General features: G+C 43.1%; 1 protein-coding gene across 1 annotated transcript in view; it reads left to right on the forward strand.

Moving 5' to 3' along the window:
• LOC124613071 (clavesin-2) overlaps window positions 1-15804 on the forward strand; it is a 258754-nt gene that overhangs the window by 200154 nt on the left and 42796 nt on the right. The window contains exon 2 of the mRNA XM_047141654.1: window positions 5541-5775. Within this exon, the coding sequence (XP_046997610.1) occupies window positions 5547-5775 (229 nt within the window). The 5' untranslated portion in view covers window positions 5541-5546. The remainder of the gene's footprint in view (window positions 1-5540; window positions 5776-15804) is intronic.

Genomic DNA, 15804 nt, shown 5'->3' on the forward strand with positions numbered 1-15804 from the left:
AGGCGGTCATTGCGGATGAAGGGATTACATCGAGTAATGTTACTCTTGAAACGTACCACTGCTTATATGGAAAAGGATTTTCATTTTCATTTGTACGAGGGTCGTTCAGTAATTAAAGAGACGAATTGGTCTGGAGAAAAAAGCGTTTATTTTTACAAAATAATACTTTTTCTACTATTGAACACAGTCCCCTTGAACATTTATGCACTTCTTTCAACGGGCAACAAGTTTTTTTTTTTTTTTTTATTCCGGCTGCAAAGAACTATTGATGTTTGAACCAATTTCCCACAAACTTTTTCACGCCCTCGTTGTCCCGGAACCTCTTCCCACGTAATTCCTCCTTCAGTGCACCAAACAAATGGAAATCACTAGGTGCTAAATCAGGGCTGTAAGGGGGATGAGGCAGTACTTCCCAGCCCATTTTGTCGGTGATTTCACGGGTCAGTAGAGCAATATGAGGACGTGCGTTTTCTTGCTGGAGAATCACACCTATCCTCTGGGACCCACGACGTCTCTCTCTCACGGCTGGCTTCACACTATTTAAAAGCAAATCCGAGTAGTATTGGCTGTTCATTGTACGCTGCTCTTCGAGATAATCACAAGAAACTGAACCTTCAGCATCCCAAAACACCATCAACATGACTTTTCCTGATGATGCTTGGATTTTGAATTTTTTCTTTAGAAGTGAGTCGGTGTGCTTCCACTCCACGCTTTGTCTTTTTGATTCTGGCTCATAATAGTGAATCCAAGTTTCATCACATTTTGTTGAGGAAGTGCTCACCTTATCTTTCATAACGTTCCTTCAGCTCTGTGCACACTCTCAACCTTGTTTCCTTGTGTAGCTGCGTCAACTCCTTTGGCACCAATCTCGCACATGTTTTGCGGTACTTCAGCTTGTTACAGATAATGTTATGAACAGTACCAGTACTAACTTGAACCTTATCAACTATCATTTCCACAGCCACACGGCGGTCGGCACGAATAATGTCATCAATTCGAATTTCAAGTGAGGGAGTTGAAACTGCGACTGGTCGGCCAGAACGGTGTTCGTCAGTCACTGAGTCGCGATCATTTTTGAACTGCTCTACCCACTTGTAAAAATTTGCTCGATTCATACAACCTTCACCATAACGTTTAAACTTTCTACAGTACATATTCACTGGTTTCTCGCCTTCAGCAAGTAAAAACCGAATAACAGTACGTTGTTCAACTATTGTGGACGTTTCAAGTAGACTCACCATCTTGAAATGTATTGTATTTTTGAGGTTATAAACAAAACAATGTTGATACATCAGCTGATCTGGGCTCATCCCAGTGATGCCAAATTAAAGCCATGAAAGTATCAGACTTGCCCTACTAACTCTCTTTTCCCCAGACCAATTTGCGCCTTTAATTATTGAATGACCCTCGTATTTTGTTTTAATAAATTTGCTATTAAAAACAGTCTTGATCACAATTTATTTATTACGGTAACCGGTTTCGACCACTACTGTGGTCATCTTCAGACCTACAAGTCGTATACAAAGCATTAATTAGAGGGCTACATAGATTAAAGAAAATACATAAAGTTATAAAGCTATAAAACGATGAATTACCAATGAATAAGAACCTCCTTCTGCTGGACAATCACTACTGGAGAAACCAGTGCACGTCTTAGTATATACAATGGAGGCTCCGCCCATTTCTGACGCTATGATGTCATTAATAATCAATGAAAAAAAAATGGTTCTGAGCACTATGGGACTTAACATCTTAGGTCATCAGTCCCCTAGAACTTAGAACTACTTAAACCTAACTAACCTAAGGACATCACACACATCCATGCACGAGGCAGGATTCGAACCTGCGACCGTAGCAGTCGCACGGTTCCTGACTGTGCGCCTAGAACCGCGAGACCACCGCGGCCGGCAATAATCAATGAGTTACAAATCGAATTAAATGTAAAATTTCTTAGTTAAGAGAATATTGTCAAGAAATAAAAATAAACATACACTAAACTTAGCTTATTTAACAGCTACTGTCAATTAAGAAGCGTTAAAATATTTAAACATGTAGGATAAACGAACTTCGTTTTGACAGTACATGGGTTGCCCTCTCAAGGCCTGTTAGTGAACCATTTGGAACCACTTGTTGCCATGGTGAAGTTGGACGCCGTTCCAAAGATGAGGCAGGAGGCTTCTTCCACTGAAGTTGCTGTAAAGTCGATAGGCAAACTAGTGGTTACCATGGTGAGGATAAACGCCAGTGCAAAGATGTGGCAGCAGGCTTCTTTATAACGTAGTTTTTGCGAAAGTGGAATGGCAAAGACTGTCACGTCAGACGATGTACTATTGGGCAGCAACATGTCTTTATTGAAACGATTTTCAATGAGTAGGCTGCAATAATCTTTAGCTGACATGTATAGTACATGCTGCACAGATACGATACGAAGTAGTTGTGCATATTTATGAAGTATTGTCTATGAAGTTCGTATGTAGATTGCAATTTTTTTAATTACATGTGACAATTTTTAAAAAGATATTGCTATTACTTAAGTTGCATGCCAGTCTTGTAAACAAATAAAAATAATGAAAATGGAAGGAATTTAAAATTATAATACTATGAGCCGTAGTGTCAAAAATAAAAGGATGGTGAATTAGCAATATGCAGTCTAAAAGTATATAAGCAAACATTCTAAAATAGATAGTCATAAAATAATGTTTGGTGAAATAAAATTACAAAGTAAAGATAAAATATTTCCTAAAAGTCTTAACAATTTTAAAAACGAAGGTCAGAAGAGTGAACATTATAAAGCACATCATGGAAAAGCTCAAAGAAATGTTTGTCTTTGAATTGAAGTTGTTAGTTTAAGACAGATAACGGATTACTTTTGTGCAATGAAAAGATTTCAATTTCTTCTAAAGTATTTAGCAGTAGTACTTTTGGCAGCAACTTCAGCGGAAAGAAGCCTCCTGCCTCATCTTTGGAACGGCGTCCAACTTCACCATGGCAACAAGTGGTTCCAAATGGTTCACTAACAGGCCTTGAGAGGGCAACCCATGTACCGTCAAAACGAAGTTCGTTTATCCTACATGTTTAAATATTTTTAACGCTTCTTAATTGACAGTAGCTTCTAAGTAGGCTGTTTAGGTTTTTATATTGGTAACGCCACGTAGCGCTCTGTATGAAAATCTCTGGCTGTGCTGTGTGCAGTCTGTGGCTGGTTGGCATTGTTGTAATATTCGCTATTGTTGTGTTGGGCAGTTGGATGTGAACAGCGCGTAGCGTTGCGCAGTTGGAGGTGAGCCGCCAGCAGTGGTGGATGTGGGGAGAGAGATGGAGGAGTTTTGAGAGCGGATGATCTGGACGTGTGTCCATCAGAGACAGTAAATTTGTAAGACTGGATGTCATAAACTGATATATATATATATATATATATATATATATATATATATATATATATATATATATATAATGACTTTTGAACACTATTAAGGTAAATACATTGTTTGTTCTCTATAAAAATCTTTCATTTGCTAACTGTGCCTGAAATTTTGCATTGTTATTCGACTTGTAACTCGTTGGTTAGTAATGACATCATAACATCAGAACTGGGCGGAGCCTCCATAATATGCAGGGTGAGGCACCTAACATTACCGCTGGATATATTTAGTGAACCACATCAAATACTGACGAATCGATTCCACAGACCGAACGTGAGGAGAGGGGCTAGTGTAACTGGTTACTACAAACCATAAAAAAATGCACGGAAGTATGTTTTTTAACACAAACCTACGTTTTTTTAAATGGAACCCCGTTAGTTTTGTTAGCACATCTGAACATATAAGCAAATACGTAATCAGTGCCTTTTGTTGCATTGTAAAATGTTAATGACATCCGGAGATATTGTAACCTAAAGTTGACGCTTGAGTACCACTCCTCCGCTGTTCGATCGTGTGTATCGGAGAGCACCGAATTACGTAGGGATCCAAAGGGAACGGTGATGTTCCTTAGGTACAGAAGAGACTGGAACAGCACATTACGTCCACATTCTAACACCTTTTTATTGGTCTTTTTCACTGACCCACATGTAAATTACCATGAGGGGTGAGGTACACACACACACACACACACACACGTGGTTTCCGTTTTCAATTACGGAGTGGAATAGAGTGTGTCCCGACATGTCAGGCCAATAGATGTTCAATGTAGTGGCCATCATTTGCTGCACACAATTGCAATCTCTGGCGTAATGAATGTCGTACACGCCGCAGTACATCTGGTGTAATGTCGCCGCAGGCTGCCACAATACGTTGTTTCATACCCTCTGGGGTTGTAAGCACATCACGGTACACATTCTGCTTTAACGGACCCCACAGAAAGAAGTCCAGAGGTGTAAGATCAGGAGAACGGGCTGGCCAATTTATGCGTCCTCCACGTCCTTTGAAACGCCCGTCGAACATCCTGTCAAGGGTCAGCCTAGTGTTAATTGCAAAATGTGCAGGTGCACCATCATGCTGATACCACATACGTCAACGCGTTTCCAGTGGGACATTTTCGAGCAACGTTGGTAGACCATTCTGTGGAAACGCGATGTATGTTGCAGCTGTTTGGGCCCCTGCAATGAAGTGAGGACAATGTTTCAAGCGCCAACTTTAGGTTACAATATCTCCGGATGTAATTAACATTTTACAATGTAACAAACGGCACTGATAACATATTTGTTTACATGTTCAGATGTGCTAAAAAAACTAACGTGGTTCCATTTAAAAAAACGTAGGTTTGTGTTAAAAAACATACTTCCGTGCATTTTTGTATGGTTTGTATTAAACAATTACACTAGCCCCTCTCCTCACGTTCGGTCTGTGGAATCGGTTCGTCAGTATTTGATGTGGTTTACGAAATATATCCAGCGGTAACGTTAGGTGACTCACCCTGTATAGTAAGAGGTGCACTGGTTTCTCCAGTAGTGATTGTCCAGCAGAAGGAGGTCCTTACTCATTGGTAATTCAACGTTTTATAGCTTTATAACTTTCTGTACTTTCTTCAATGTATGTAGCCCTCTGATTAAAGCGTTGTATACGACTTGTAGGTCTGAAGATGATCACCGTAGTGGTCGAAACCGGTCACCGTAATAAATAAATTGTGATCAAGACTGTTTTTAATAGTAAATATTTGTAACACATTAATCACTGTCACTCCCATAATGTATTCAAAAGTAATTATTTAATAAATTTGCTTTTAAAAAGAAGTTTCGTTTGTGCGGATTTAAGAGACGCACCCTGTGATTACGTTTGTACGGAGTCCTCCGCGCGCGAGTCCCACTCCACTTTTGCGGATTTTTACGTCATAAAAACCCTAGCTGTAGTGTTCGTGGTGTGATCATAACATGAGAAGCGTCCAGCTTAAAGACTGGTACGAGGCCTTTGGGAAATAGAGGTCCGGAAATACGGCACGCGTGACGCGACCTCCGCGCGACGCGAGGCGGAGGTGTTTACGCAAGGGCGCGCCGCGACCTGCCCTTGCGCAACGGGCTGACGAGTGGCTATCGGCTGTTGCAGGGCGGGATGCCGGCCGTGGCGGCGGTGCTGGCCTGGGCGGCGAGAGGCGGCAGTAGCTCGCCGGACATGGAGCCCTGCGCGTGCCCAGCCAACGGCTCCGGCCCGCAGCTGATGGAGCGCGTGCGCGCCGTCGCCCGCAGCGAGCTGCGCGAGGACGACGCGGCGCGGGCGCAGGCGCTGCACGCCTTCCGCCAGTGGGTCGCCGCCAACCGCGACGTCGCCGATGTCCGCACAGGTGCGCGCCACACTACATAGCACACTCCACAACTACAATCACCTGTACCGTGCACTCACGTCTCCAACAACACCATTCCCAGATAGTCCATCGGAGGAACGGTTTCCTACATATCTCTGGACCAGCCACCATTAGTCCAATTTCATCCTCTAATTCTGCGTAACTATTCCGCAAGCCATCGTACTGAGCATGACAGAGGATTGGGAGAGTCCTTAGAAAATGTAGTCCGTCAACAAAGGAGGTGACTTACAAACCACTCGTTCGACCAATATTTGAGTATTGATCATCAGTGTGGGATCCGTACCAGGTCGGGTTGACAGAGGAGATACAGTTCCCCACAGTCGTTTAATGAACAAAGTAAGAGCATATGGACTGTCAGACCAATTGTGTGATTGGATTGAAGAGTTCCTAGATAACAGAACGCAGCATGTCATTCTCAATGGAGAGAAGTCTTCCGAAGTAAGAGTGATTTCAGGTGTGCCGCAGGGGAGCGTCATAGGACCGTTGCTATTCACAATATACATAAATGACCTTGTCGATGACGTCGGAAGTTCACTGAGGCTTTTTGCAGATGATGCAGTGGTGTATCGAGAGGTTGTAATGGAAAATTGTACTGAAATGCAGGAGGATCTGCAGCGAATTAACGCATGGTGCAGGGAATGGCAATTGAATCTCAGTGTACACAAGTGTAATGTGCTGCGAATACATGGAAAGATAGATCCCTTATCACTTAGCTACAGTCCGCAGCTCGTGGTCGTACGGTAGCGTTCTCGCTTCCCGCGCCCGGGTTCCCGGGTTCGATTCCCGGCGGGGTCAGGGATTTTCTCTGCCTCGTGATGACTGGGTGTTGTGTGATGTCCTTAGGTTAGTTAGGTTTAAGTAGTTCTAAGTTCTAGGGGACTGATGACCATAGATGTTAAGTCCCATAGTGCTCAGAGCCACTTGAACCATTTAGCTACAAAATAGCAGGTCAGCAACTCGAAGCAGTTAATTCCATAAATTATCTGGGAGTGCGCATTAGGAGTGATTTAAAATGGAATGATCATATAAAGCTGATCGTCGGTAAAGCAGATGCCAGACTGAGATTCATTGGAAGAATCCTAAGGAAATGCAATCCTAAAACAAAGGAAGTAGGTTACAGTACGCTTGTTCGCCCGCTGCTTGAATACTGCTCAGCAGTGTGGGATCCGTTCCAGATAGGGTTGATAGAAGAGATGGAGAAGATCCGACGGAGAGCAGCGCGCTTCGTTACAGGATCATTTAGTAAGCGCCAAAGAGTTACAGAGATGATAGATAAACTCCAGTAGAAGACTCTGCAGGAGAGACGCTCAGTAGCTCGATACGGGCTTTTGTTGAAGTTTCGAGAACATACCTTCACCGAAGAGTCAAGCAGTATATTGCTCCCTCCTACGTATATCTCGCGAAGAGACCATGAGGATAAAATCTGAGAGATTAGAGCCCACACAGAAGCATACCGACCATCCTTCTTTCCACGAACAATACGAGACTGGAATAGAAGGGAGAACCGATAGAGGTACTCAAAGTATCCTCCGCCACACACCGTCAGGTGGCTTGCTGAGTGTGGATGTAGATGTAGATGTAGAAGATCCAAAGGAGAGCGGCGCGTTTCGTCACAGGGTTATTTGGTAACCGTGATAGCGTTACGGAGATGTTTAGCAAACTCAAGTGGCAGACTCTGCAAGAGAGGCGCTCTGCATCGCGGTATAGCTTGCTGCCCAGGTTTCGAGAGGGTGCGTTTCTGGATGAGGTATCGGATATATTGCTTCCCCCTACTTATACTTCCCGAGGAGATCACGAATGTAAAATTAGAGAGATTCGAGCGCGCACGGAGACTTTCCGGCAGTCGTTCTACCCTCGAACCATACGCGACTGGAACGGGAAAGGAAGGTAATGACAGTCGCACGTAAAGTGCCCTCCGGCACGCAACGTTGGGTGGCTTGCGGAGTATAAATGTAGATGTAGATGCACCGAACCAATGTTATCAGTTTCCATTCTTATTCCATACTCAGCGACAGAAAAAAAATGTGAAAGAAAATGCCAAATGTTTTGTGAAACAGTTCGTATAAAAGTAGAAAATAAAATACATTAGAGAAACATCTCATGCGCCTTTGAATGATACTCGAAATGATAACACAGCAGCTATGGTACTTATACGTTGGTGACGCAAGGGGATCACTGACAAGGTGGCAGTACGAATTTCCGCTCACCGATTCGATTCGTATCAACAGGTGCCATCGCGAGAGCGATACAGATCTCATAGAAAGTTTGAAGTGGTACATACTTGCAGATAGACGACGCGCTAAACAGAAGGGGCTGCTCACTAAATACCGAAATCCAATCTTCACCGAGGATGTAGAGCATATATTATTACCAACAACTTTCAAATCGCGTAATGATCATCATTCAAAGGTAAGGGAAATAAGAGCTCGTACTGAGGCGTTCAGACAGTCGTTTCTCCCTCGCGCGATCCGCGAGTGGAACAGATGGGGGGGGGATACGACTTTGCTGCGAGTTGTACCCTCCGCCACACACCACTTGGTGCTTAGCAGAGTATATATGTAGATGTAGAACTGGTTGTATAGTGCACCTCTGGGATTTTGAAATATGTAAACAGTAAGATGCAACTATCAACCGTTTTTGAGAAAGTCGAGTTTGAAAATTGTAGGCGCTCCTAAAAGACTGGACGACAGTTACCAGTTTTCCTTCCTATTCCATTCGCGTGCTGGCCAGGGTGGCCGAGCGGTCCCAGGCGCTACAGTCTGGAATCGCGCGACCGCTACGGTCGCAGGTTCGAATCCTGTCTCGGGCATGGATGTGTGTGACGTCCATAGGTTAGTTAGGTTTAAGTAGTTCTAAGTTCCAGGGGACTGATGACCTCAGCAGTTAAGTCCCATAGTGCTCAGAGCCATTTGAACCATTTTAGCTATCCATTCGCGTACTCAGCGACAGCAAAATATAATTAAAAATGTGAAAGAGAAAGTCAAATGTTTTGTGAAATAACTCGTATAAAAGTAAAAAATAAAAGAAACATTAGAGAAGCATCTCATGCGCCTTTGAATGATGCTCGAAATAATATCCAGCAACTGAGGTATTCATACGCTGGTGACGCAAGGAGATCAATGACAAGGAGACAGTACGAATTTCCCCTCACCGATTTGATTCATGTTGAGAGGATATGTAGTGCACGTCTGGGATTTTGACAGCCGGCCGGGATGGCCGAGCGGTTCTAGGCGCTACAGTCTGGAACCGCATGATCGCTACGGTCGCAGGTTCGAATCCTGCCTCGGTCATGGATGTGTGTGATGTCCTTAGGTTAGTTAGGTTTAAGTAGTTCTAAGTTCTAGGGGACTGATGATCTTAGAAGTTAAGTCCCATAGTGCTCAGAGCCATCTGAACGATTTTTTTGATTTTGACGAATGTAAACAGGAAGGACAACTATAAACTGTGTTTGAGAAATTCTAGTTTGAAAATTATAGGCGTGCTTATGCTGCAAGCTTTGTAAGGGTGCTAGTCTTTACGGAATCCGCAGCCGACCGTGCAAAACCGCTTCGTTTCGTATGTGCGAGGTCTCGCGATCGAATCTCGCTGCCATTAATTTAATTTTCATTCCCACGTAATGCTAACAACAGATTATGACCGTGAAAAGATTTAGTATCAAATCAGTCATTCACTGTTTTCTCAAGCTTCAACAAGAAAAAAAGTAGGGAAAGTTCTTTTCTCGAGGAGATTGGAACTGAAAACAGGATACATGAGACTTTCATTCAAATCAGCGTAGTCATTTTATTTACATTATTGTACCTACATTTTCGACACGTATAAAGTGTAACCTATGCATCAATGCACGAATCAGAATGGCCTGCTGGAGTGGACGAGCGGTTCCAGGCGCTTCAGTCTGGAACAGCGCGACCGCTACGGTCGCAGGTTCGAATCCTGCCTCGGGCATGGATATGTGTGATGTCCTTAGGTTAGCTAGGTTCAAGTAGTTCTAAGTTCTAGGGTACCGATGACCTCAGCTGTTAAGTACCATAGTGCTCAGAGCCATTTGAGCCATTTTTGAACGAATCAGGATGATACCGATCGTAGAAATATGGTACACAGCAGATGTAAGGAACGACGAATTTTTTCATGTCCGTGGTTTCTTTCAGTGTGTCTGACGCAAAACAAACTTGGTTTACATTCATAAACGGTTCTCTATCGTCACACAATTTCGCGGCGTACACGCATATCGGAGCAAAGCACCGAATACTGGTGCAGATAACACACAAAAAAGTAGTACGAGTAGCAAATTCGATGCAGAGACCTCGTGTTTATGAAACTAAGAGTTTACTCGCTCGGCTGCGAACACGGTGTGTATTAGCGGCCATACAAGTATATAAGCACGTCAAAATGGTTGAGAGTTGCGTCTTCCTAGGCGTACAAGTAGATGTTGAAGTCCTACTCATGTCCTACACTCCCTATCAATACGAATCATATCGCTGAGGGGAAGTTCGTACGGACCCCGTGTCAATGAAATTCCATCAAATATCCTCTAGAACTCTCTAAAGTCCAAGATTCTATGTTAAACATTGAACTGTAAATTCTCAATCGGCGCATCATTCGCTGTACATGATTTCGAGCAAAGGTGCGCCAAATATTTGTCTAACACATTTAATTTCTTACTTCTAAACAAACCATTTCACAAAACATTTGACCATTTTTTTTAAATTTTTTATTTTCCAGTTTTGTCCCAAAAGCATGAAATATAATATATGTAAGTATCGATCGTTATTCTATCATTATTATGAGTATACAGAGCAAGAGAAAGCAGAGACGTTTCAATTTATGTTTTGGTTTCATATTTTTTGTCACGTCATTTACATAGCTAGCAGGAGCTGGTAATGAAATATTTCAATTTTCCCTCGAACTAGAATTTAAATTTTTTTCAATTACCCAGATTACTTTCAAGAAGTTAAATATTTCTTTGGGAAATTAGATATCACGTTGGCAGTTTGAAAACCCGTTTGCCGGCCGGTGTGGCCGAGCGGTTCTAGGCGCTTCAGTCTGGAGCCGCGCGACCGCTACGGTCGCAGGTTCGAATCCTGCCTCGGGCAAGGATGTGTGTGATGTCCTTAGCTTAGTTAGGTTTTAGGTAGTTCTAAATTCTAGGGGACTGATGACCTCAGAGGTTAAGTCCCATAGTGCTCAGAGCCATTTGAACCATTTTTGATACCCCGTTTAACCATTTCCCACTCTTCGTCTGGCTGTGAAAATTCATACAACAATGCATTGTGTAATTTCGAAGGAGTCTTGTTTCCGCTCCGCTCAGACGTTTGACCAATAACTGTATGCCTCCATGCGCGTCCTAATCCCTCTTATCTTTTTCCCCGTGATTCCTAAGCGAAATACAGGATGCTGGCAGCAGAACGTTAGCACTGCCATCTTTAAATATTTCTCATTCCATTCTAGTTATGAGTGAGGGAAAAATGACTGTCTATATGCCTCCGTGCGCCACCCAATCTCTCACCTTTCTCGCATGATCACTACTTGAGACACACAGTGGTGACAACATGAAGATTGCAAAGTCTTCTTCGAATACAGGTATTCGGTACAACTACGTCGTCTCCCTTCCAAGGATTCTCATTTAAGTTCCACGAACAATTCTCTTACGCTACCGTTCGGGCTATACCCACCTGTTTCGTTTCTAGCAGCAGTTATCTGAATTCGCCAGTTGTCATGCCTACTTGACAAGGCTGTGAGCACTGTAGCAGTAATTCAGAAATGCTCGCACCGGAGTTTTATGCTATCTCCTTTTCCATTGCATTGCATTTTTTCACGACGCCCTTGAGAAACCCAAGTTTTCGAATCGTCTTCCCAAATACTGATTTTGTCCGTTTTCGCATCACTTCTTAGTACACTACTGGCCATTAAAATTGCTACACCAAGAAGAAATGCAGATGATAAACGGGTATTCATTGGACAAATATATTATACCAGAACTGACATGTGATTACATTTTCACGTAATTTGGGTGCATAGATCCTGAGAAATCAGTCCCTAGAACAACCACCTTTGGCCGTAATAAAGGCTTTGATACGCCTGGGCAATGAGTCAAACAGAGCTCGGATGGCGTGTACAGTTACAGCTGCCCATGCAGCTTCAACATGATACCACAGTTCATCACGAGTAGTGACTGGCGTATTGTGATGAGCCAGTTGCTCGGCCACCATTGACCAGACGTCTTCAAATGGTGAGAGATCTGGAGAATGTGCTGGCCAGGGGAGCAGTTGAACATTTTCTGTATCCAGAAAGGCCCGTACAGGACTTGCAACATGCGGTCGTGCATTATCCTGCTGAAATGTAGCGTTTCGCAGGGATCGAATGAAGGGTAGAGCCACGGGTCGTAACACATCTGAAATGTAACGTCCACAGTTCAAAGTGCCGTCAATGCGAACTAGAGGTGACCGAGACGTGTAACCAGTGGCACCCCATACCATCACGCCGGGTGATACGCCAGTATGGCGATGACGAATACACGCTTTCAATGTGCGTTGACCGCGATGTCGCCAAACACTTTGTGTACCATGGTCAATCTCCTCTTTCGTGTACCAGCAGCGAATGGTGCACGGAAAGAACCAATTTTGGTAAGCCACAGTGTGAGCTCGAGTGTGTCAAATCATGATGCTGTAAACAGAACCTGGATTCATCCGAAAAAATGACGTTTTGCCATTCGTGCACCAACGTTCGCCGTCGAGTACATCATCGCAGGCACTCCTGTCTTTGATGCAGTGTGAAGGGTACCCGCAGCCATGGTCTCCGAGCTGATAGTCCATGCTGCTGCTCATCATGTTCACTAATCTTCTAATCTGAAGTTGTTGTCTGATGTTGTTATACTAATCATCGTACATTTATCTTCATGTAAAGAGAGCTGCTATCCATTGCTGCTGATATTTTTTTCCTAGTCTTTCTGCAGTTCCTTACGATCTTTCAACGTCGGCGCTCTGCCGTGCACAACTGCAGCGTCTTAGTCTGCTGCTGATCGTCAGTTCTGAATCGTTTATTTATATTCAAAACAACAGAGGTCCAATTACTTCTCTTTGGGGTACACCCGATGTTACGGGCGTCCCCAGAATCATATCCAAGACGGGGGCGAAATTTTAAAATAGCCATTTTTGTAGGCATCAGTATCTATGCTTTGCAACCAACTTAATCGTGTGTAATGGAAGGAACTTTGTATTCCATGGTCAATCTCCCCTTTCGTGTACCACCAGCGAATGGTGCACAGAAAGAACCAATTTTGGTAAACCATCGTGTGAGCTCGAGTCTGTCAAATTTTACATTAACTGTCTTTCCTCGAGATATACCTAGGACGAATTATATTGGTTCACTCTTCTAAGAACACATGGTCCCGGAATTTTAACAATAAATCACACCGTAATTCACAACACATTTGTTGTTACGTCTGCCACCGGAGTTGAATGAACATCTGGGTAACGCTTTCATGTTTACTAAAGTAACCGATAGTGAAACACGGTGCTCTTCTTTGGATATTCCTCATGTCCTTTATCAATCATATCCAGTACGGCTCCCATCCGACCACGGTATCTATGTATCAGTCGAACGAAGATTTTCTAAGCTATCTTCTTCGCCTGCCGCTTGAAGTTTGACGGGGATCTCCGTGAGGCTCCAGCGGTTATTAAAGAAAACCGCAGCAAAATGAGCGCGCGATTTTTGGATCTCCAGCAATGCAAACTTCTAAGGATCTCAGACCGACGAGCGATACTGAAGAATCGATACAGCGAGTGTTTTGTAGGCCACTTCTTCCGTGCATTAACTACATTTCCGTAAGATTCTACCATACAGTCGTATCTGTAGTCCGGCATCTGTTTTTAGTGTAATTAGTTGTATGTGATCATAAAGTGAAAATCAAATAATCGTATTTCTAAAATAGTAATACACACTGAAAGCTTTCCATTTCAGACACATCAGAAGATTAGTTTTGAAAATTCTGTTCAGCTTATCACGCCATTCGTACTCTTCTGTTTATTTACTCTTGTTCATGCAGTCATCCTCAAATGTTTCGCATACAAAACCATGTTATTTTTTGTCTTACTATTAACTTATAATACCTTCTTCGATGCATCACACACTTCTTTTCGTCTCTTCACTTTCAGATTCAGGTCTGTTTAATTGTAATTCAAGAAAGTAATAATTTTGCAAGAACAGACATAATGTCTTATGGGATAACAGCAATCAGTGATTTTATAATGTTACTTTAAATCCGTCTTGATTGCAATTTTTTTTTTTTTTTTTATTATTCATATGACCGGTTTCGGTTCATTCAGAACCATCTTCAGATCTGATATTTAAGTTACAGGAGTAACCCGTCCAATTCAGCAACTTTCACATGCTACGTCACATGTTCTGAATGAACCGAAACCGGTCATATGAATAATAAAAAAAAAAATTTGCAATCAAGACGGATTTAAAGTAACAAAGTAATAATTATTCAATAAAATTTTTCTGGGTTTGTGATCGCATCGTCAATATACATAAAACTACCGACGTTTCGGTCCCTGTTGCAAGCGACCTTCTTTAGGGTGTTTTTTTCTTTTTGCTTACAGTAAGCAAAAACACACCCTGAAGAATGTAGTTTTTATATATATTGACAATGAGGTCACAAATCCAGAAAAATTTTTTATTGAATGTGGCGATGGCCGCGGAAGCCTACGTTTATAAAAGTAATAATTAGTTCAACTGAAAATTTGAAATTCTGTGCACAACCGGTGATGAACGAAGAAGGTGTGTAACACGACGACGATATCGAAGTCATCAGAGAAAAGGCATTAACTAGGACGGACGGTGATGGACAGTGCAATAAGCCGTGAGGTTGTTCAGATAATCGTCTCTGTACTCTGAAAACCATGAAAAAGTTCAACTGGAGAAGAAAAAGGGGATCTGTGCCCCTTCCCTCCCGATAAGGATCCAAGCACTGCACTGCCTTCCTTGGTAATATTAATTTTGGTCTTAGGTTAGTAAAGCAGAACACGACTGCCACGGTCGCAGGTTCGGATCCTGCCTCGGGCATGGATGTGTGTGATGTCCTTAGGTTAGTTAGGCTTAAGTAGTTCTAAGTTCTAGGGAACTGATGTCCACAGATGTTAAGTCCCATAGTGCTCAGAGACATTTGAACCATTTTTGAAAGCAGGACAGATGCATAATCAAAAGATCACAGGAATGGTACTGGATTACTATTAGATAGTAATGAAAGCACCTGTTGCAGGCATTGTTGTTTCTACAGTTCTTCGCCTTCATCTTCACACCTGCTACCAGACCGCAGAACTCAAGTAGACTCCGACAATAGACTGAGATGGCGCCAAAGTCAACATACGCTACTGGCCATTAAAATTGCTACACCAAGAAGAGATACAGATGATAAACGGGTATTCATTGGACAAATATATTATACTAAAACTGACATATGATTACATTTTCACGCCATTTGGGTGCATAGATCCTGAGAACAGAACAACCACCTCTGGCCGGAATTACGGCCTTCATACACCTGGGCATTGAGTCAAACAGTGCTTGGATGGCTTGTACAGGTACAGTTGCACATGCAGCTTCAACAAGATACCACAGTTCATCAAGACTTGTGACTGGCGTATTGTGACTAGCCAGTTGCTAGGCCACCATTGATCAGACGATTTCAATTGGTGAGAGATCTGGAGAATGTGCTGGCCGCGGCAGCAGTCGAACATTTCCTGTATCCAGAAAGGCCCGTACAGGACCTGTAACATGCAATAGTGCAATATCCTGCTGAAATGTAGGGTTTCGCAGGGATCGAATGAAGGGTAGAGCCACGGGTCGTAGCACATCTGAAATGTAACGTCCACAGTTCAGTGACGTCAATGCGAACAACAGGTGACCGAGACGTGTAACCAATGGCACCCCATACCATCACGCCGGGTGATATGCCAGTATGGCGAAGACGAATACACGCTTCCAATGTGCGTTCACCGCGATGTCGCC

This window comes from Schistocerca americana, chromosome 4 (assembly GCF_021461395.2).
Source record: "Schistocerca americana isolate TAMUIC-IGC-003095 chromosome 4, iqSchAmer2.1, whole genome shotgun sequence".
Lineage (NCBI taxonomy): Eukaryota > Metazoa > Arthropoda > Insecta > Orthoptera > Acrididae > Schistocerca > Schistocerca americana.